The 24,435-nt window shown below is 43.9% G+C and overlaps 1 protein-coding gene across 1 annotated transcript in view; it reads right to left on the reverse strand.

The window, feature by feature from the left end:
- Positions 1-785: 785 nt before the first annotated feature.
- Positions 786-24,435, reverse strand: part of RHBDL2 (rhomboid like 2) — a 28,783-nt gene continuing 5,133 nt past the window's right edge. Inside the window, exons 3-9 of the mRNA XM_083171137.1 lie at positions 22,742-22,953; positions 18,618-18,766; positions 17,371-17,483; positions 14,985-15,085; positions 12,477-12,537; positions 4,934-4,995; positions 786-1,640 (exon numbers count right to left, since the gene is read on the reverse strand). Of these exons, the coding sequence (XP_083027263.1) occupies positions 1,461-1,640; positions 4,934-4,995; positions 12,477-12,537; positions 14,985-15,085; positions 17,371-17,483; positions 18,618-18,766; positions 22,742-22,948 (873 nt within the window). The 5' untranslated portion in view covers positions 22,949-22,953 and the 3' untranslated portion in view covers positions 786-1,460. The remainder of the gene's footprint in view (positions 1,641-4,933; positions 4,996-12,476; positions 12,538-14,984; positions 15,086-17,370; positions 17,484-18,617; positions 18,767-22,741; positions 22,954-24,435) is intronic.

Consider the following 24,435-nt stretch of genomic DNA (forward strand, 5'->3'; position numbering starts at 1 on the left):
AGGTATCCGCGTCCCTTCGCGGGCTTCAAAGGTATCTGCGTCCCCTCGCCATGCTTCGGGCTCACGTTTATAGTGGGGGGGTGGCGTGGGGGTGCACTTTCTATTCTCAACTCCACACCGACGTGGATAGTGGGGGTATGAAAAGGTCGGAGGACGCGTACTGCTGCACTCGCCACGCTTTGGGTTCACGTTTATAGTGGGGTGGGGGTGGCGTGAGGGTGCATTTAACATTGTAAGCACCCATTAGGGTGCTTATACAATTTTTAATCGGCATCGCATCGCATTGTCATACAATTTTAATATTGTATGACATTGTACAATATCGCGCGATATCGCATCGCATACCTTATGGTATGCGGTACAATATCGCGCGATATCGCATCGCATACCTTATGGTATGCGATGCGATGGGCGCCGCTATAATACACAAGTACCAAAAGACACTCTCCGAAATACAAAAGGCCTCTTCCTTCATGATAGAATATTGTCATCTATCTTCAGAAAATATGTGAGGTCCAAGCAGCCCAGGGAGCACCTGCTAAACCGGTTCTAATGAATTAATACAGAAACGTGAATAGGTGTAGGTTGTAGACATGTAGAACAGCAATGGGTGTGCCAGGCCCAGTACAAATAGTATTTTCATTATCACTACAATTTCAAATATTGCTAAATATTTATAGTATTTTTTTCCATTTATTTATTTATATTACATAAATACCATGACATATTCAATGTCATGGTCAGTTTGGAATTCCAAATTTACATAGTACAAACATAGTGAAACAGTGAAGAGTGTGGAGAAGTGAGCCAGTGGAGATGTTATGTATAATTTAATAGAATGCATTTGATACATGTTATCGCAAAGCTGTTTGGTTCCCAAGGGCAACTTCTCCACTGTCACAGTTCTCCCTTCTTTTCACTGCTTCATGAATAGACCCTATAGTACCGATATACAGGCACTTCACAGTCCGCCAGCAATAGGCCACATCATGCAACTTACGCAACCTTCCTAAAACCTAATGTAACTGTCCACACCTAGCAAAACATTGTTTGGAAAGTAGGCAAAAAAAGTTTTTTTCAAGTAAAATGATAAATAATGGTTTACATAATGCAGAGCTATTGGTCATGAGGTTTTGTGTTTTGCACTGCCTTGAAAAATCTTGATGAACCTTTTAAATTGCTGTGAAGACAGAAGTGTTCTATCCATGTCCGAGATGAGGAAAGTTTAATCCACTATTGATAACAAATTAGAGGACACATTGTTGAGTATTTAACCAGGTTTCCTTTCTAGCTGGGCTTCTTTCCAAATTGCCTACTTGGCTTCTTGATTTGTAGAACAGCAATAAAAGTTGGACCATCCTAGAACGAATGATGGAGATATAAAAATTGGGATTTGCTGGTTCCATCTTCCGCAAACGGCTTGAGGAGTGCGTGATATAGATATATATTCAACAGTATGCTTATTGAGCCGGAGACAAGAATATATTAAATAATGCAGCAAAAATGAGAAAAGCAACGTAGGCAGCAATGCAAATCCAGAACCTGGGATCTTTAATCAGATTTTTATCAAAGGAGCTGAAGACTGTGTAGCCAATAGACATTCCAGCAAGTCCTCCAGCAAAGTGTGCTACAAACGAGACCTAGAATTAGAAGACAAAGAAACAAGGAACAAATGTTGAATCCATTGTGAGCTACAGGAAATTGACAGCATCTGATGGAATGTTACATGTAATGTTAACCTGGTACTGTATAATCTTATTAATGTTTTTTATAGGAAGAAGTATACAGTATAATATAATGTGTATAGTAATGCACGCATTATATTATATGCCACATTAACCTAATCCCACAATCCCACACACCTTATTCTTCAGAGTATCAGATTCAGTTATGGAGATCTTCCCTTCAGAAGGATATTATTTACAAAGGCAACTTCAAAAGGGGGCTACAAATTACTTGCCAATGTTCATAGATCAGAGGAAGGGTGTCCTGGTGTCAGGTGCAGGGAGTGGGTTTAGCCTCACCAATTGCATCATTGCTTCACCAATGCCTACTGTTGTTCAGGGCCATCACTTGTGCCAAAGATAAAACAATTTACGTGAACAAGCCCTGTCCCCCAGTGAGAAAGGGGGACAGAGGTTCCACAAATCTGTTCTGTTCTGGGAGTCTAGGGGAGTGTTCCAGACATTCCCGGAGAGTAGTTAAGCATGCAGAAGACCAGGAACAGTTTAATAAATTAGGTTTGTGCATTCTCTGTGTTAATCCTTCTCTCTCTCTCTCTCTCTCTCTCTCTCTCTCTCTCTCAATATCCTATTTGCAGAGCAGATTCAGGTCTCTGGGAACATGCTATATGCATCATATTCTTGGTGATTTTCCTACTGCATATATCTTAGGGAAAATGTGTCCATAACAATTTCTAAGTGATGTGTAAAGCTTTGATGCTGGGCTCTGGAAAGGTAAATGTGGTACCCCAGACTTAGGGTACCCCTTCGGAGGCAGCCAGAGTAAGAAAGAGGAGACAGTGCTGCCCACAGGACTGCAAACCCCGGCACTGCAGGAGTTCCTCCACAGGTTGCTAAGCAATCACGCCCACAACGAAGCTCATACCTGAAGGGCACTAGGACCTAGTGTTATTACCAGGCCTGTGAAAAGCGGGAAGACAAGTCCGGACGGTGATTGGTGGTCAGCAGGCGCAAAGGAAAGGAGCAGGAGCAGAGCTGGGGATGCTGCGCGGCTGTGTGGAAACTATGATTGCCAGAAAAGGGCCCCTTCACAGCAGGAGAGATCATCAGATGGGTTACTGTTACAACCTAGGACACTGAACAGTTTGCTCAACATCAATCCCCTCTGTAAAGGGGTTGCCATATAGTTACAAGCCAAATACACAGCTTGCCTTATCTGTACCTAATAACGTCATTCACATGCAAATTGAACTAATAAAACCCTGTGCACAGGTTATAACTATAGCACTTGAGTACTAAAGTACGTAGCAACCTGGTAACTGATGTTTGGAAGCATCATACATGTGATTATCAGATGTGATACAAATAGTTAGATAGAAAATCTCAATGATTTGAATAAGTGAATCAATGTATTGCATGATTGTTTGTTAAACCGCTTTGTATGTTCCGCACTGGCCTAAAGTTTGGTGTACTTGTTACTAGTGGTCCTGGACCAGAACCCGTGTAGGATTGTCTTTTCTTTACCATTAGGAGTTAATGAACCTGGAATGGTATACTAAACTAAGGCACTCTTTTCCTTATATTCTTCATGTCCCAGTGCGATACAGCTATAGTCATTATCAGGTTACCTGATATAGGATAACTGATTAATACCTAAAGTGGTTTGAGGTGGTTTACACACCTTTTTTTTCATATCTTGTATAGCCTTTATAGTGTGTGGACTAATCACGCAGGACACATCATCCTAGAGGTATACCTCAGAGACGCGGTGCATCTTTTTCTTATATCTCTTAGAGGAAATCATTATTACTATTGTAGCAGATTCTCTTTCTTGTTATTCTTTATAATTATTTAATCGCCAAGTACGTGACCTTCATTGCACATTGTAATCTATGACATTGTGATATTTGAGAAAAAGTGACAAACTTTGACCCATTGGTGCAAAATAGTGTAAAGCCTACAACCTGGTTGTTTGAAATTAGATTTCATGCAACTTTAGTGTTACGAATATATCCTTAAACATTAAGAAATTGTTGTTTTATATTAATCAAGTAATTATCAACACTGGCGGTACTTACCTCTCTGCGCAGACAGAGACGACCACTGAAGAATCGGTAAGGCACGTACAGATGGAGCCGCTCCCATTAGAGTGGCTCCTGGTGATTCTATCACTATGAGCCATCCCCCGCCAGCTGCTGAAGTCTGACAGAATGGGGGAACGCACGAGATGCTTGCGTGCCCCATTCTGTTGGAAGCCCTCCCTGTCTCCCTGAAGCGGAGACAGTCAGGGAAGCATCCTGTCCCCGCTCCCTGCCGCCTTGGTGACGAGGACACACATGCGAGTGAGCAGCTCGCGAGTCCCCATGTGCCAGCCCACACATTGCCGCTCTCCAGCTATGGGGATCTGGGGAGCGATCAGCAATGCTGAGGGTGGCTCCATCTGTACGTTAAATATTTCTTATTGAGTGCAACATTAATAGCTAATAAACGAATAGCTAGTAAACTAGGAAATATCCTTACTAAAGACTTAATACTGAAGCTACTAGACCTAAGGCCACTTAAGCCATTTATTGGAGTCCTTCTTGAGTGAGTTGCTGACAAGGTGCCAAAGCTCAGCTACCATCAACTAAAGTGACTTGAAGTGCGCAAACCAAGTAAAGGGACATTCCTACTTGGGGCTAAATTGCGCAATTTAGAGGACTGAACTATATTCCGTTCAAGACTACTGAACTTATAATATTTGTGTGTTTTCTGTATGTTATCCTATGATGATGTCATATGCTGCCTGTTATTTTGCATAGTGTTATACCTTTAATGCTGTATTACCTTGCTTAACCAAAGTTGCCTTTTAGCGGTGAACTACGACTATCCAGTGTCATAAAAAAGCCAGTAATCACTGTCCATATGTGTAGTGATAGTTTTATTGTGCTGGGGGTATTGTTTTCCCTGTGGTTCCATGTTCTTCATCCCATCGGGTTTAGGTGAACGGAGCAGTTACCTGCCAGGTCAACAGCCGCAAGAAGACTCCGCATCTTGAAGTCACTGGCACACAATCCACCATCTGACACTTTCACATAAGTATACTTTATTGGTGCAGGGTGTGTGGTGGGGTCCTACACACATTACAAATCCACCGATGCATAAGACTCATATATATGAAGATTAGTAACATAAAGGGGAAGTAGGAGGGAGGGATGCATGACTGAAATATGTAAGTACATTACAGTAACAACAAGTTCCAGGTGGCTTACCTTTGGGCCAGCAACTTTAGAAATATATCGCCTGAAGAGGGCAAATCCCACATCAGTACCAACTATAAAAAAAATGGGAACAAATACAGTATAGTAACTGTAGAGGTAAGCAGCAAATAAAATTCCCAAGCATATGGCCAACATTTCTTATACTGTAGATTAAGAAATTCAAAAGGGATCATGTTAGTTAAGATACTGATCATGATTAAGACAGTTATCATAAATTAAAATATTAAAATTCAATTATTGAAAAATTAGCATGGCAAGTGTCATCTTCATCTGCGATTTAAACTATTTAAATAGAAACTTGAATATGGAATTTTGACCTGTACTAGAAGATAACTACCCTTTGGAAATGGTAGTTTAAAGGTGTTATAGTATAGAAGATCTAGAATGCCTAGGTCGGCAGTCAATAGGTAGACAGAAACTAGGTCAAAACCTAAGAATGGTCAACACTCCAAAGGTCGACATTGACAGAAGATCGACACTAGCTTTAAGTCAACATGGTCATGATCGACACTCAGAAGGTCGACAAAAAATTTTCACGTGTTTTTAGTGTCTATGTCGACATATGTCACACCATATAAGTGTACCGCTGCGCGCGCTATGCTTCGGGCACGATGCCTCACTGCGTTCGAGACACTATTATATTCCTCCCTCTATGCCCACCTGGATACTTAAGTCGGTCTGCACATAAAAACTAGAAAAACTTGTGTTGACCTTTTGAGTGTCAACCATGACCATGTCGAACTAAAGTGTGTGTCGACCTAAAGTGTGTGTCGACCTTCTGTCAATGTCATCCTTGGGTCTGTCGACCATGCTTAGGTGTTGACATAGTCTATGTCGACCAATAGTGGTCAAACTAGTGACTGTCGACCTAGACATTGTCGACCCAAGGGAGCTCTGCTGGACTTGGTATTGTCTAATACAATGATTATATATCTCATGCAAAAGTATATGGTGAATAATGACAATACAGGAGAAAGATACAAAACTATGGATTTGATGAAAAACTTTAATGAGCTGGTTGGAAAAGCAATGAAAAGTTGTACTTTCTAAGACATATTGTGAATAAATTCTGTGGAAAATACATATAATATGGCAACAATTTGATTCGAAATGCAAGAAATTGATGGTTATCTTAAAAGTTTAGATACACTATGTTTGTGGTGTATAGTAGAGAACAGTAATTTTTTTTTAACAAACTCTGTAATCTTTGAGATTGTGGGGGAAATTTACTAAGAATACGAATACAAATAATTGTATTCATATTCTTGCTACGAATGAATACGACTGCATACCTCGTATGCAAAGTTGTGTTCCGGAGGGGGATTTACAAAGCAGTCATATACGACTGCTTTGTAACCCTCCGATGTCGTATTAATTTGTGTTAGCTGGCCGTATATACGGCTGCTAATACGAATTTGTACAGGCAGTCTGCAAGGTGTAAAAAAAAAATAGAAATAAAAATAAATAAATAAAAAAAACGTCGTGGGGTCCCCCCCACAGCCATAACCAGCACCAGGCTGAAAGAGCCGGGGCCGGTATTTAAAAATCAGGGAACCCGACAAATAGGGGTTTCCCGACCTTCAACATCCAGCCCCAGGCTCCAGGTCCGGGGCTGGTTCCCAAAATACGGGGGGACAAAATGAGTAGGGGTCCCCCGTATTTTAAGAACCAGCCCCAGGCACAACCAGCCAGCAGGGTAATGCCACAGCCGGGGGACACTTATTATATAAGGTCCCGCGACCAAAGCATTAACCCTACCGACCAGTCAGCCTGGCCAGGGGTCCTGGGGGAGTGGGGACCCCCCCAATAAAGGGGTCCCCCCCTCCAGGACTTACCTGACCAGGCTGAAGCCTGGTGCTGTCCCCGGTGGCCCTGTGCGGAGGCCACCGGGCTGATAAAATGGTGTAAAAAAAAAGATTAAAAACTATTGTCTTATACTGTGAAACTATGAGTCCCAGCAAGCCTCCCCCGCATGCTGGGACTTGGAGAACCACAATTCCCAGCATGCGGGGCATTAAAGGGCCCGCTGGGTCTTATAGTTCCACAGTACAAGAAATAGTTAAATAAACACACTGACACCCCAAAAAAAATAAAAGTTTAATACATACATTATACAAACACACTGATAGTTAGCTATCTTGAGCCCGTCGGTAGGTCCCTGGGTCCGGTCCGTTGGCTTGGTTCCGGGGCCTTGGTTACGGGGCTGGTCCAGGTCCAGGGCTCCAGGGCTGAAGAGTCCGGGGTCCAGGATCCGTTGTAATCCAAAGGGGTACCTGTGGAAGGAAATCCTACTCACCTGGTCCTTTGGGGACCATCCCGGCATCTTCTCTTCAAATCGCTCTGCTCCCGGCTGCAGTGGTACCCGCTCCGCTCCGCTCGGACACTGGAGACTGAGACGCAGAGATATTCATATTTCCCTGCCTCTACTCAGAATGATTTCTATTGGCCGCCTAGAGGCCAATCAGGAGCCGATTTTCTCGGTTCCTGATTGGCCGCTAGGGGGCCAATAGAAATCATTCTGAGTAGAGGCGGGGAAATATGAATATCTCTGCGTCTCAGTCTCCAGTGTCCGAGCGGAGCGGGTACCACTGCAGCCGGGAGCAGCGCGACTTGAAGAGAAGATGCCGGGATGGAGCCTGGGGCTGGTTGTTTTCACATTTAATTTTTATTGAAAAATTTTTTTCTTTATAAAGGTAACAGCATATGGTAAATTTAAACACGTATGGAAGCTGTAATAGGGGGGTGGGCGGGGAAGGGTACAAAAAGAAGAAAGACTGGACGGGGATGGTATGGGGGTGGAGGGTGGGGATACATCAGGTGTACAATGCAACAACATCCGTTTAGTAATGCACTTCATAGCAGTTAGGAGTCATAGCAGTTAGGAGGTCAATTACATGGCAGAGGTACATGAGCTCGAGCTAGGAGATCTGAGGGAAGATAGATTGACAGGACTATGTCTCGTGCTGGGGCGGCCAGAGTTCTCCCTATATATGGACCATTTAAACCACCTCATATGCATAGAGGAGGCCATTGTGGAACCATTGTAATCAGTTGTTTCAAAGACAAAGTGTTTATGTACCTTGTTTTCAGTTGCTAATATATTGGGGATTTCTGTGGATTTCCACAACTGGGCTATAGTAGCTTTTGTGGCTATCAGGATGTGGCCCAGGAGGTATTTGTCTTCCCCCGCCATTTCGATGAGGTAGTGAAACAGAGCCAGGAGGGGGTCCCTTGGAATATCTACTCCCAATACCTTTGAAATGAGTGAGAATACCTCGCTCCATAGGGGTTGAATCGCTGGGCAGAGCCAAAAGACATGTAGGATATCCTCTACCATTCCGCAGTTCCTCCAGCAGCCTGGTGAAACATCAGGCCATATTTTGTGCAAATGCTCCGGGGTATAATATAATCTATGAATTAATTTATAATACATTTCTGAATGATTTATACATCTGGAGAGCTTAAAGCATGTCTGGAAAATAGCTTCCCAGACACCTTCGTTGAAAGTGTTGGGGAAGTCCTTCTCCCATTTAACCTGTGCGGTGAACTTCACTTTCTGCCCTACGCTAAGTAGGTGCTGGTACCACCAAGAGATATTCCCTTTCGTAGATTGAGACATGAGGAGAAAAGTTAGTATTTTAGGGAGACCAATCTGTGCTGGAGTTTTTGGCAAGTACTTCTGTAACCAATGCCGTAGCTGAAGGTACTTATAAAAGTCATGCCTCGGGACTTGGTGTTTCGATTGGAGGTAGGAGAAGGGGGCCACATTCCCATTCCAGAGAACATCCTGTATGGACTGAAGGCCCAATTCCTGCCATGTATTTAACTGCAAGTCCTGGATTGTGAGGGCTATTGTGTGGAGGGACAGCTGCAGGGCAGGTAATACCGTGTCCTGTTTATAGGAAATTAGGCTATGCCAAGCAGCCAAGGTCGTTTGGATCGCCCTACACTTCTTTACTTCCCTGATAGCCAGGATATTGGGCAACCAGGGTAGCTCTGATAGGGAGAAAGGGAGTACAGCATTCTGCTCTATGGATACCCAGGGTTTGGGAGTATCCTGGGTAAACCAGTCCCTGACTTGACTAAGCATACATGCCGAGTGATATTTTTCCAAGTCAGGGTATGCTACCCCCCCATATTTTTGGCTGCAGTCAGGGTCAACCTAGCTATTCTCGGTCTAGCCCCACCCCAAATATACTTGGATATTAGGCGGTTGAATTTGTTACACAGGATTTTAGGGAAAGGTCTAGGGATGGTACAAAATAGGTACATTAATTTGGGAAGTAAAACCATTTTCGCCGCCGCCACCTGACCGACCCAAGAGATCTCTTGCATCATCCAATCTTTGATAATCTTTTCGAATGCCCCAAATAATGGGTCATAGTTGCAGCTCATCAAGTCACTTTCTCTAGAGAGATTCACCCCCCAGGTATTTAATCGATTTTGATTGCCAAGAATATTTGTATTTTTCTTTCAGGCGTCTAAGGACCTCCTCCGAGACATTAATTGGAAGGGCCTCGGTTTTTGTCGTGTTTAACTTGTAAGCATATAAATTGTAAGTGCACATCTTTATTAAATTTATTTGTTTAAGAAGGTTTGAACTATTTTTCTTTCATTGTGTCATTTCATATTATATACCACCATTGAGGACCTGACTATTTGAGGACCCTACTAGCAATAATCCCATTTATGCTTGGATACCTACATTTGGTGACATTAACTCTTTGTGATTATCTTCACATGAACTGAGTTTCATTTATGAGAACACCACAAGCGCTAATTCTTCAGTTTTTTTTTGTTTTGCCATGTGTTTAACTTGTAATAAGAGATATTTGTGTAGGAGTCTAGAATATGGTGTAGATGTGTAAGGGAAGTTTCAGGCTCTAGTAGGCACAGTAAAATATCATCAGCGAAGAGGCTAATCTTATGGGAGACTGTACCTATCTCGGGTCCTACTATAGATTGCATCGATCGAATGCACTCCGCCAAGGGCTCGATGGCCAATGCGAACATCAAGGGTGATAAGGGGCAGCCTTGGCGTGTTCCATTTGTTATATTAAATGAGGAGGAGGAGCAGCCATTGGTGAACACTGAGGCCGATGGCGAGGAGTATAACGCTAGAATAGATTGTAGTATTTTATCTGTAAATCCAAACCGTCATAGGGTGGCCTTCATATATCCCCAGTTAAGCCTGTCAAAGGCTTTTTCTGCGTCTAGGGAGAGGATTAGCAGTGGTAAGCCTTGCAATTGACAGTGTTCCATCAAGTTGATAACCCTTCGTGTGTTGTCAGACGCTTGCCTACTCAGCACAAAGCACACTTGGTCGTGGTTGATTAGGTTGGGTAATAATGGCGATATTCTATTTGCAATCATTTTGGCGAATATTTTAATATCCGTGTTCAACAGTGCAATGGGGCGATAGTTTTGCACTGCTGTAGGCGGTTTGCCTGGTTCCGGTATGGTGACAATTCGGGCCTCCAGCATCTCCTTTGGGAAAGAGCAAGAGGAGGACTGGGGCTGGTTGTTAAAAGTCGGGGAACCCCTATTTGTCGGGTCCCCTGATTTTTAATTACCGGCCCCGGCTCTTTCAGTCTGGTGCTGGTTACGCTGATTTTTTTCATTTATTTATTTATTTTACAAATTTTTTTTAACACTAAAGCCTGCACGGATCTGACTGATCCGTGCAGGCTTCTGCCAAATACGACAGGAAAATAAAGTGTATTTTCCTGCCGTATATTCGTGGCAGTTTTACACTAAATAGCAGCCGTATTTTCAATATGGCTGCTTAGGAAATCAGGAACCACAAATTCTTTTGAATGGTGATTCCTGTCGTATTCTATCGATGGTGTAGACATTCGTATTTGTAAATACAAATACGAATGTCCCATCAATATGAATACGAATATTTGTATTTTTGGCATAGTAAATGCCAAAAATATGAATACACCGAAAAAAATAAAGAATTTTTTTTTAAATAAATCATCTTAGTAAATTTCCCCCTGTATCTCAGTGGTGTGATCACTGGACTCTCTATTTCCCCCTTTTTATCCATAATGGTGCCCACACACCAGAACAATTTTTTTTGGCAATCAGCCAATCACGATCAGATGTGCGCTCCCGCTGATCTTTTGCTACATCTTCTGATCTTACGTGCTGCCTGAAAGATCAGAAGATTTAGCAGAAGATCAATAGGAACACACATCAGATCTTAAAATAATTATTTGGTAAAATGCAGTGGTGTAATTAGAAACTTTGCGCCTCCAGCCAAAACATTTTCTGCGCCTTCCTGTGGCCCCATCACTATTATCCTCCTATGACCCTTATACACATATACACCCATACACTGCCTCTCTCATACATACACAGGGGTGTAACTAGAATTTTCATGGCCCCATAGCAAAATCTTTATAGGAGCCCTGCCCCACACCACCACCACCACCACTGTAACTACAATACCACTACTATCTGGGGGGCAGAATAAAGAGTGAGTGGAGTGAGAGACAACGAGGGTGTCAGGGAAAGATTGAAATAGAGAGAGGAGAAAGAAAAAGAGAGCGAGGGAGAGGGCTGGTCAGGGAGAGAGAAGGCTTTAGAGAGGGTGTCAGGGAAATAGAGAGAGAGAGGGTGCAGGTCTCACCAGCACTGTCAGGTCCCATGTTTACAAGTGCCTGAAGCCCCTGGGTCTCCTGCAGCCCTGGGTGTCCTGCTCCTACCGCTGTAGTGACTGGTCTCTTCAGTGCTGGCAGCTATGGCTCTCCTGCTATTCAAACGGCGGCAGTGACGGGTCTCCTCTCGGGCGTCGGCAGCCACTGTGCCTCCTGCTGCTCCCAGCATAGGGAAAGAGGTAGGGAGGAGAGAGAGGGAGGAGAGAAAGAAACTAGAGGCAAAAAAAAGAAAGAGGTGAGAATGAGGAGGAGGGTTGAGAGAAAGAGAGCAGGCATGGGGAAGAGAGCAGAGGAGAGAGAAAGAATAGAGGGGAGGCAAGAGGAGAGAGCTATAGAGTTGGAAGGAGACAGCAGGGAAGAGAGGGTGACAGAGACATGGGGTGAGGTATAGAGAGCACGGGAGAGAGACAAATAAGAGAGAAAATATGGGGACAGGGAGCGAGTGACAAAGAGGAAAGACGGGGTGGGGTTGAGAGAAAAAGAGGGGTGCCAGAGAGGGGAGTGATAAAGAGAGGGTGGTGGGTTAGAGGAGACAGGAGGAGAGCGGGGGTGAGGTGAGAGGGGATGATGTGATGAGGGGCAAGGTAATAAGGGGCCAGTCTTTTCAAATTCAGCAGTGTTTCCTTCCCCCACCTGCGCCTGGCAAATAGCGCTACAAGCTTACAGCCACCGCTGCTCCCCTCGACAGTGCCATCTTTCCCAGTGGGAAAGATGGCACTGAGACTGGGGGTTTTAGTGGCCGTAAACCTAATCTGGACCCAATCAAGCAACCTTGTGTTGGTTTTGTCCAAATCTGTCCAACAGTGTCGGAATGCATACTGGACAAACAGACGACAAATATATAAGAAATAAAATATGGCAGCACTTACCTATAAGTACAATGACCAATATTCTAAAAATCCCAAACAGAGGTACCATATTTTTGAAATTCTGTGGAAAGAAATAACATGTAAATGCAAGCTCTTCCAGTTATGTTATGTGTGTACATCGAAAACACTGAACTTTATGGGCCAATTAATTAGATTACAGTTTATGTGGTTTGCAAGCTGGTGTTGATGTATACATTGCACAATGCAGGGCCACCAAGTGGAAGCTTAGGCTTCGATGCATCTGTTACTTACTAGGAAGCGATTAGTTCGCTAAGGGCCTTATTGATTACTTGACGCCAATGGCTCCCTGTTAAGTATCATACTCACTGGAGTGATGCATGATTGTAAGTCAGGGCTTGACAAATCTCTTTAAAATCTAGGAGCCAGGATGAAAAAGTAGGAGCCACATGCTTGATACCAGGGGTTAACATGCAGTACCACGGGTTAAACATGCTCGTTGCTATGGGGAATTATCCCTCCTCCTCCCTGCCTTTACCATCCAGGGTAACAGCCAGGCAGAGAAGTCATCAATCCACCCAGGTGTATGTGAGCAGGTCCACTGCGCAGTGGTGCATCTCTCCCGCTGAGGCCATATCCCTGACTCAGCTCTCACACTGGGATGCAGTTAAAATCCCGGCGGTCGGGATCCCGGCGTTCAGAATCCCGACGCCGGAATCCCGACCGCCGAAATCCGGACACATTCTCCCTCCGTGGGTGTCCACGACACCCCTGGAGGGAGAATAAATTAGTGTGCCGAGCGTAGCGAGGCACCGGGCCCGCTGCGTGGCGAGCGCAGCGAGCCCGCAGGGGGGGGGGGGGGCGATCCACGCCCCCCCCTTGTCGGGATTTTGGCTGTCGGGATTCCGGCGTCGGGATTCTGAACGCCGGGATTCAGTACTGAATCCCTCACACTGATGCCATACCCCTGATGCAGTTCTCTCCCTGATGCCATACCCAATGCAGCTCTTTCCCTGATGCAGCTCCCCCCCCCCCCCCCGCAGCTCACACATTTCAAGTTCTTAACACAACTAATGCCGCTCTCTCCACCCAGTGGCGGATCCAGACTTATAGGGAGGGCTAGCCCCCCCCCCCCCCCCCCCCCCCTCCCAGTCACACACATGCAGGGACCAGGGGCACTCTGCCATCCCCTCTCTTCCCTCCGATGAACAATACCTACACCGCTGCCTTGCAGGATGAGCAGGTCCCTAGACTACTGGCAGCAACGCTTTCAAGCTTTATTTAGGCCCCGCAGCACAGCATATGTTTTGTCCAGTCCGGCTGCGGTATTTAGAATGATGGGTTCTTTCTAAGTTTGGTGCTGTACGCTGATGCGTTCTTTAGGCAGCCTGTACTGTGAGAGGGGATAGGGGTTGATATGGCAGCCTGCAGAGCCTCTCCTCCCTAACACATATTGTGCCACAGCCTGCAGAGCCTCCCCTCCCTGACACATATTGTGCTGCAACCTGCAGAGCTTCTACTCCTGACCGTGACACACACTGTGCTCAGTCCCTGGTACCCTCAGCAGAAGCTCCTCTGCTCCCTGGCTGGAATTAGGAGTCTCAGTCTCTGGTCCATGTGTTGGAGCGAGGCCTACCGGCCACCGCTGGGATTGGAGGAGTGTCTAAACAGCCCCAGTCTAGGATCTCCCAGAGTTCAGCTCAGAGCAGGCACAATGTGCTAGGAGTGCTACTGCAGGGAGGTGGACCCGGACCTGCAGTCTGTGCTGCCGGGTGCTGGACACTCTCCAGCGGACAGTGACAGAGAAAGCAGCACAGACATGCAGGCTTTGGGTGTCTGTCAGTGAGCGATGCGCCAGAGGAGGGGAGGGAGCAGGACTTCTGGCTGCCTAAGAGGGGCGATCGCCCCCTCTGTATCCATCTCTGTCTCCTCCCCACTTGGGTCGGGAGCGGGCAGCTCTGTTGTGCGGCAGTGGGATAGGCTCTGTTGCGTGGCAGTGGGGCGGCTCAGTTCCTCGCAGAGCTGCCAGGACAGGCGCGAGCAGCTACAGCATTAAAGTTACCCCACTGCCACCATGGCTATTTCGAAACTCGCGCTAGATTGGAGCTCACAGTGGTTTGACAGACAATCAGGAGCTACCGTTGCCGCTCCTGATTGGCTGCCAAACCGCAATCTGTGATTGGCTCCCGATACCACAGCGGACCTGCTCTCATCCCGCCGTACTGTAGATTGATGGCATCTCTACCCGGTGGTTACTGCAAGTGCACCCGGCCATGACCAGATTCTGCTTCCTCCCCAAGAAAATCTGGTCAACAGGAAGCAGAATCTGGTCGCCGTGGCGACCTGGCCCCCGAGGTTTGTCGAGCCCTGTTGTAAGTGCACGTATGTTAACTGTGACAAACAACAGCATGTTAATTTTATAGCTGGACTGTTTTCAGTTTGATTAAGCTTTATGGACATGCTAGACATCTACTGTGTGGAAATCATTAATTTAAAATAAATTATCAGCCCCTATACCGAAAGAGTGCTCAAATTAAAGTTTAAACTCACCACTATGACATTCATGAAGTAGCCTCCAATTAAGGCATAGACTCCCCCAGAGGCACCAACCAGAGCCAGGTGGGGATCAAAGATGGAACTGGCTAGAGAGCCTGGTAAAATAAAATAAATCACTAATAACACATACTGTAAATATATCCATGCTTAAGTTTACGACATCGCAAAATATGAACGGACAAATATTGGAGATTCATGTGCGAAAAAACGGTATTGAACAAGTAGGAATGGCATTGAAGTCAGCATAGTTCCTTGCAGTGGCGTAACTACAAATTCTACTTTCCCCACCTTATACATGTATAATATTTTTTTTACCTAAATGCTTGCTGCCAGGGGTTTCATGCTCATTGCCAGGAGTAGTGATATATGCTACCTAGTAGGACCTCTAGCATCTGTCTTCTCCAAGGTGGCAGTCATTTTTGTAGGGAAATTTTCAGTAGATTCCATACAGATTGCAAGACCCATTGGAATTGGCTGAGATCATGCACCCCTACAGCGCCGTCTCCCCCAAGCTACCACTTGGGTTGCAATGCCATTGTCATGCCAATGGTACCTTGGAGTATTCAAACAATAAACAACGTCTGAATAACATGGCAGAGTAAGCATCTGGCACATACAAGCCATAACCTGTATTGTGCCCAGTTGCAGACTATATAAGGTTCTGACAGACCCTCACACATAATTGAATCTGCCACTAAAATTTTAACTTTTACAAAGTTGAAGTACGGTATAAGCAGCTATTGTCACAACTACAAATAAATTATTTAGTCCTCTGAAAACACAACGGGTGAGATTTAATGCAATGCAATTTTTAGTAAGGTTCTGAAATCTTTGAATTACTTGAAAAAAATCGACTATTTAATGGGTTGCGAATATGCGGTCCTGGTTCCCAAAATACAGGTGACAAAAACCAGCAATGGGCCCAACCAGCCCCAGCCGGGGGGAGACTTTTTATACAAGTCCCCCCTGCCAATACATTTACCCCCTGACCAGTCAGCCTGGGGAAGTGGGAACCCCTCAATAAAGGGGTCCACCCCTCCAGAATTTACCTGCCCAGGCTGTCCACGATGTGCCTTTTGTGGTGGGGATCGGCTGTTATATGGTGAAAAATAGTTGTGTCGCCCCCCCCGGTTGTGGCATTACCCTGCTGGCTGGTTGGGCCTGGTGCTGGTTCTTGAAATACGGGGGACCCCTACTCATTTGGTCCCCTGTATTTTGGAAACCAGGAGCGGCCCTTAAGCCTGGTGCTGGTTTTAAAAAATTAAGGGGAACCAGGACCAGCTCTTTGAGCTTGGGGCTGGTTATGCTCAGGAAGGGGACCCCACAAGGTTTTTTTTTTTACTTTTAATGAACCTGGTCTGCTTGTGTTGCGATTTTTGGTAGAGTTTTTATCAAAATCGGATCCTATTAAATTGCGAATTGTATATTTTCTAATGGGAAAACATCTGGATGATAATGTGCTATTTTTATGGCAATTTGCATCCTATTCAGTTGCGATTTTGGAAAAACATGCAAATTCTGAAGTTTTTTTGACTAAAAATTACAAAAGTCAGGATACCCCATCCCATTAAATGTCACCCAACATGTTTATTCTTCAGGTAAATCTAAAGTATGCCGCCAAAACACACATTTTGGGGAAGGATATCTGAAAATGTTTTGTGTCCCCTGAATATATCTACAGGGAATTTCAGCAGTGCTCAGAAATATAAAAACATCTTGTTTAACTTTACTACCTTGTTTTGTCAAATCCAGTAAGCTGACAAAAAAAAAATCACACAGGTATCAGTATCTCCAAAGAACATTCAGTGTTGTTTTCTTTCTACAGTTTGGGAAGGGGATTAATTTAGCCATGGTAATTTACCGTAGATTAATTGATCCCCTATACAATTAGCCCTGAAGCATGGCCACCAGTGGCTATTACCAGGGATTTTGCCTGAAAGCAGATATTGTTTGGGGTGCAAAACAGGGAATAATTGAATAGCAAGAAATTAAAATGCAAAAAACTTTTTCTTGGCCGAAAAAATATGGGGGTTAATTGAATTTGAGTTTCATTTAAAATTTAGTAAATAAAATGTGTCTCTATTAATTGCAGTATTCAGGCAAATTCATGCTTATGGGTCATATTTATGAAAATATTATTAAAATAGTGAGAAATATTTGATATATTACATCTATGATTTAAAAAAGGACAGTGCAGGAAATAATCTACTGTATATTATTATTAAAGTAATTGTTTAATAATGACATCTATTAACTTTGACAAAGGATGCACGTACAACACACACATACAGTATGCTGTTTTAGATTGATATGCAATCTTCAATACCCTACAAATACAGAGGTTTCATTTTTAGCACTAGTCACCAGTCATAGCACTTACCTCCAATGACGCCAGCCAGGTACACCAATCCGATCCGATGGCCTTTGTGAACCAATTCCAATGGGATTCCAAGAAAAAGCTGGAGGAATAGGTTGCCAATGATGTGCTGTACTCTGTGGATGATCAACATACATATTTTATATACTCATCTGTATTATCATACTGTATGCCTGGTCCACACTCCCATGGGTTGCCACTTGCCCATGACAGTATAACCCATTCACCACAAGTAAAGCATTATCAGTACCTTTTATAAATACTATAGCCCTGCAGTAATGTACTGCTCTGGATACATAACAATAAAACTAATATAAAAGACTACTGCTTGTCATCTTCTACTCTAGAGCAGTGGTTCCAAACCTTGGTCCTCAAGTACCCCCAACGGTTCACGTTTTGCAGGTCTCCACGCAGAATCACAGGTGAAATAATTAGCTCCACATGAGCATCTCTTAAATTGTATCAGTGAATAAGGAGTCCATCTGTGCACCTACCAGGTGACCTGGAAAACATGAATTGTTGGGGGTACTTGAGGACAGAGGTTGGGAACCACTGCTCTAGAGCAGCAGTTTTAAACTGCGGCTCCTGACCCCAAATTGATTTGCAGCCATCTCAGCATGGTGTCACGACTCCATGGGTGAGATTTAATAGGATGAGAGATTCAGAAAGTGAGAAATTTGGGAAGAAATCTCCAGTTTTTTTTAAGCGGCAATCATGTACACTGCAAAATCTCTCACTCTCTGAATCTCTCACCCTATTAAATATCTCCCCATGTTTCTGACATTCAGGCTAATGAATGTTGTAATGTCTCAGTCAGTGATCCAAGGAGTCTGTAAAACCAGTCAAATTGTCTGTTACTTCAGATTGGGTCAAATGTAATAGGGTGAGAGTTTCAGAAAGTGAGAGATTTTGGGAGAGTTTTCCCATTCTTTTAAAGCAGCAATCAATTACACTGCAAAACCAGGTTTATTTTGCCATGTAATGGATTGCTGCTTTAAAAAAAATGGTAAAATCTCTCCCAAAATCTCTCACTTTCTGAAACCCTCACCCCAAAACATTTGGCCCCTTGTGTAATTTTGTGCCTCCACAATGCTGCCATGCTATGCAGTCAGAAGAAGGTATTTTTCTAACTGGTTTCTAAACTTACTGCTTAGTAAATGTGCTTTTAGTATGGTTTTAATGAGGAAAATTGTTATGACAATCTGCCGCTTAGTACATTTTTCACAAAGTGTTCACACTCTCAGACTCACCCCGCATGAACCAACATATAAGATATAAATCGCCATGCCTGCTCTCGTTTATCTGGGCGGTAAATATAGGGGCTATCCCATACACCAGTATCCAGAGTGATCCACTGTTTCTGAGGCATCCACACAGCATAGTATATAAACACAGCCAACTGCATCAAGATAAAGGAAAAGGGCAAAAATCAAAACACTTTTCTTGAACTAAAAGAAAGTCCGAAAAGGACAACAGTAATACTACAAGTTTTGTAAAAAGCGCAGTTCAGCTTTAACATTGAATAAATTGTGTGGTTCGATGCCACTTTCTGTTTCTGTGCAAAGTATACGTTCCTGGGTATTGTCACCACCTTATTTTGGGAAGTATTAATAGGGTATGGGTCATTAGGGAGACACTGTCTCGTTCGACAGTCATTAGGCCAACACAAGAAAAAGGTCGACATAGACAAGTGTTGACAAAAGCAAAATGTTGACATGGGCTTTTCACTTTTTTGGTGTAAATATACTGCTGCGTTTGCCATACATTGGGCACACTATTTTCTTCTACCTCTATGCCCACTGGGATGGTAAAGTACTATGAACAAGTCAGTTTAAGAAAAAAATTCATGAGAAACTCATGTCAACCTTTGACCTATTGCTTGTGTCCACCTTTTGACCATGTCTACCGAACACATGTTGACCTTTTTCATGTGTCAACCTAATGACTGTCGACCAATAGAGATCGACCTAATGACTGCACAAATGTCCACATTCTTTACCTCTATACATACATATATACCACAATGCTTCCACATTGTGTTTTGATAATAGCGTAGACTTGCGCCCCTTACATCTTGAGAGGTCAGGCGTAATTACTTTAGTGGCAGACATACAGAGTTTATATAATGATATGTACAGATGCCCCGAGGAATCAAAGAATCTATTTCTGTTCCTGTTGCAAACAGCTATTATTCATTCCTTCTGTCACTTACCCCCTACATCAGTCATTTAATATGCCCAACCACCCTGCTTTTGGCAGGACTGTCCCATCATCCTATCATGAATTACAGAGAATGAGACCTAAAAAAAGGTGTGCGCTGTTTATTTAATGGTTGGAAGTAGGTGGTTACCATGTAACTATTTGCCAGCGGGTGAAAAATACATTTCGGGATATAAGCAAACAGCAATAGGGCCTAGTCATCTGTAGCAGCAGGTAGTGAGAGCTAAAAGAACAGGTACTGTAGGAAACAGCAGCACAGTCTGCCAATGTCCTGAGGTTCCTTAAGTAAGACATGTACCAGAAGCAGGTGCAATCCACATTGAATGGGGAATTTCTATGGGATGCGATCGGGAAGTGGCTTGGCCCATACTTCTGTGGCACTAAACATGCTAGCAGATATGCCACAGCCTCAATTCCCCGTATACCATGACCACACATTCCTCCATACTTTTTCTTTATGTGTTGACCCAAGGCCTGCGATCCTGCGTGGTTGACCTATGCATGTTGACCTTTGTTTGGTTGACCTAATGACCCATACCCCAGTGCATAGCCATCGGCTCTGACTTCCCATTTATGTTGTTCCGTCATTTTGATGGGATGGTAACTAGTATTTAACATTCAAAAATATATATTTAGGGGGGGGGGGAGATCTGGATTCACTCTCTGTCCAGTCTACTACTACGACTTCTGCAGCATAACTCGAACACTGAGAAGCTGTTAGATATCCATTTTACTTTATGTACCGTCTCCTGAACTATGTTTCTATGTAACAGCTGCCCTCTGTGTTTACAGAACCAGTGGCGTAGCTACAGGGGTCGCAGCGGTCGCACCTGCGACCGGGTCCCTGAGCCAGGGGGGCCCAGCCCCCGCTACTGTCCGGCCTGGTTACTCAGAGGTCATACCTCTGCTCCGAGTCCTCATCTCAGCTCTCACTAGGCTGCCGGCAGCACTGCAATAGCTGCCGGTGCGCCTATGTTTCCGGCCACCAGCCCGTCAGCTACGGCTGCCCCTGCCTTCCCCTGCACACAGAGACAGACGCTAGAAGTCATAATTCACCTCTAGCGTCTGACAGGAAGCACAGCTCTGCACTTCCTGGTAACGCGGCTGCAGAGCTGTGCTCCCTGTCAGAGACGCTGGAAGTGAAAAATGACTCTAGCGTCTGTCTCTCTCTGCACAGGGTAAGGCAGGGGCAGCAACAGCAGCGTACGGGCGGGTGGCTGGGGTGGGCACATACGTATTAACCCCTTGGCAACGGGAATAAACCCCCCTTGGCAACGAGCATTAACCCCTGATAAAAAAAAATTTAACCACTTGGCAACATCCAATAACCCCTGGCAACACATATTAACCCCTTGGCAACGAGCAAGAACCCATGGCAATGGACATTAACCCCCCTTGGCAATGATGTATTAAAATATAAACAGACCGAGATTTTAATTTTGTTGTATGTAGGGGGGCCCCAAGGTGACCTTTCGCACCAGGGCCCATGAACCCTTAGCTACGCCCCTGTACAGAACCATTATGGTTCCAAGCCTCTCCTTCCTAATTACTTGCTACTATCTACACTCAGGGCCGGCGCCACCACTAGGCAGCCTTAGGCATTTGCCTAGGGCACCGGGCACTAGAGGGAGGTACTGGGCAGGAAAACTCCCACCAGAGGAAAGCAGAGCAGGAAGAAGAAAGTACCTGCAAGCCCAAGTACTATTCATCCTCCCAGCCGGGAGCAGGTAAGTAGTACAAACCGCCCCCCCGTGGACTAGCGCTAATTTGTGGGTAGCACACGCTGCCCACAAACCAACCCCACCCCCCCGATCATCGGCAGCAAGCCCCCCTGGAGCCCCCTGTGCTGTTCAGCGAGCGGTAATCCGCGGCTGGCTCCCACTGACCCCACCCCCCACCCCGTGCTGGTCAGTGGTAATCCGCCCCAGCAACCGCAGTGTCACCCACCAACCCCCCCCCTCCCCCCCTCGTGGAGCGACATGGCCTGTCTAAACTTGTGACTAAACCTGCAAAAAAAAAAAAATTTCAGAGGTTTAGGTGGTAATACTCTTGCCTCAAGTGATCCCAGCATTTGGTAATGTTTAAAAGGATAGAAAAAAATGATTTGATCACAGCAAATTATACATTTTTAGGGCACATATGAATACCAACATTGCCAACTATCCTAAAAAAAGTAAGCAATGAACTGCTCCTGTTCTATGAATTATTTATTCATTCATATGATCACAATCCTCATCATATAATGAAAAAACAAAATTCCATATATAATACACATCATGCTAGTATGATGCTACTCTTTAATCCAGGTGCAAGTCGGTCTATTTGTTAGATTGTCGCAATATAGAAATTCATTTATATAAACTATGCAACAAAGTAGCAAATATAAAGGTTTGGCATTGGACCACATATGCGCCACGCCCTGGATTGTGTAAGATTCTAGGGCTTGTATGCCGTGGGTAATGGCAGCTTTAGATGGGCTTTTAGTACACTTCCCCACTGAGAGGATTCAAATCAGATGCCTTCCAGCACCCCCGCAGCGTGTGCATCACTAGACGCATGCGCAGATAGCACTTCTAGGTTTAGGACCCAGTCCTATCATCGCTAAGGACAACTCTTACCGCTAGAGCTGTCCTTTGTGTTTTCTTTGTGCATACTGCAGAAATAAACACCGATGCATGGGGGAGTGGTGGGATACATCGCAAGTAAAATGTGATGCCTGATGCATTCTGCCCACTGTACTGTATTATTTTGTGTGATGCTGAGGACATGACGATGTTATCAGAACATCAAAGACATTGAAAGGCTTTGCTAGTTATTAACCCTTTGCATGCCAACTGAATGTGTCAAAATAGATGTGAAAAGTACCAAGTAAACATTTTTATTCATCATAATGACCTGTAATGTTTACCTTATATAAGAAATTCCAATTATTTCTTTTTTTACACAACATTTTTTATTTGAATTTAAATAACAAATGTGAGGGACGCTGGCATTTTTAGCAGATATTTTGCACACTTTTCACAGAGATGTTGGCACTCAAAGGGTAAATAAGGTCAGATCAAGTGTAAATTTTAGTTTACAAACAGTAAAAACATCCTTAAACACTGAAGCAAAGGTGGTCAGTAAGGCTTTATACTATGGCTTCCCCACATACCTCAGCAATGCTGATTGAAATAATGAAAATAGGAGGCGGCAAACAGTTTGCTCTTTCCAGATACTTGTCTCTGAGGTCTGTGGGAAGCATCCAGTTGGAAATGGTGTTATGGAATTTATCCCAGCAAGTTGCAGGTGGAGGGTCTTTCTTAGGTTCCTCAGTCTCATCTGACCAACCCGCCATCCCTTCCAGCTCCATGTTGTTCATGTTTCCTGCAAAATCCCCAAGTATCTCATACAATATTTTGAATATATCATTGTGTGCATCTGTTCTGTATTTATATACTGTATTTGTGAGATTCTCAATTCAAATTATGATCAGTAGTATAAGTACACTTATTAAAATATAAAAAAGTAAAAGAATCTCTACTTGTATCTAAAATGTATAGAACACTAATGAAATTGCCCACTTGTGGATACAGGGAACACTAGTGGTCATTCTAGCACCTACATCTTTTAAATCCCGTGCAGTTCCTCTTACCTGCCTGGTGTGTCACTCTCTGCTGTGGTGCTGGTAGCACAGGTCTGGTCTGCATATCGGTGCTGAAATACAGACCATACAGTGCTAGAAGCACCACAGCAGAGAGCAACATCCTAGGCAGGGAAGAAGAACTGCACAAGGTGCTAGAATAACCGCTAGAACGAATAAGAATGATAGCTAGATACAGCTGACTTTATACCGCCATATCAAAATAGTAATGTATTGTAAATCATCACTTGCCTTTATATTTAGGATCTTAAACTGACCATACACCTAAAGATTATCTTTAGAACCAACTTGTTGGCTGGTTTGAACAAAAATCTGGTAATGTATGAGGGCAAATGGCAATCGTCTTTTTGTTCCCAAACACGAGAAAATGGATGAAAATGTGCATTTAAAGAAGTTGGTTAACGATTTATCCAACTTGCCTGAACAACTGTTTTTGTCAGTTTTCATACGTTTGAGAGCAAATCGAAGCATTGTCAATAATAACATCTGCATATTAATGTGACTTGTGATAAAGGGTAACTATTTCTTTATATACATGTTATTTACGGCCACAAGCCATAGCAATAAATAACTGCATAAGAGCAGGATCATATTAATATTTCTCCAAATATAATTAGTAACTAGTACATGTCCAATATAATCAAGGTTAATAATTAATGACCTTATCCCCACTTCTGTATCTATAGACTTGGCAATGCACAACAGGAAACACTTCTATTGAAGTCACTATCAGAATCACACACCTAGGGATATAAGGCGAGATGTACTAAGCCTTGAAAAGTGATAAAATGGAGAGTGATAAACAACCAACCAATCAGCTCCCTTCTGTCATTTTTCAAACCCAGCCTATGACATGGCAGGTAGGAGCTGATTGGCTCTCTGTTTATCACGTTTCAAGCTTAGTACATCTCGCCCAAAATCACCATCAGGTTTTTTATCCCGTGTTGAATATTTAGAAGACCTTCTGATCATACCTGCATATTGTAGATAGAGCCGATTAGACTCTCAATAGAACCACTTCATTATTGATCAACACTAATTTTCTGCAGGCCAAGTAATAAAATATTTAAATTATACAAGAACTCCAACTAATATGGGCACGCTGATCAATAATAGTCACTGTACCAACCGATAAAACAGTGTCACTTTTTTTTTATACATTATTTTATGTACAGGACTCCGCTGATATTTCACTTTTTTTATGT

This window comes from Crinia signifera, chromosome 2 (genome assembly GCF_055691185.1).
Source record: "Crinia signifera chromosome 2, ASM5569118v1, whole genome shotgun sequence".
NCBI lineage: Eukaryota > Metazoa > Chordata > Amphibia > Anura > Myobatrachidae > Crinia > Crinia signifera.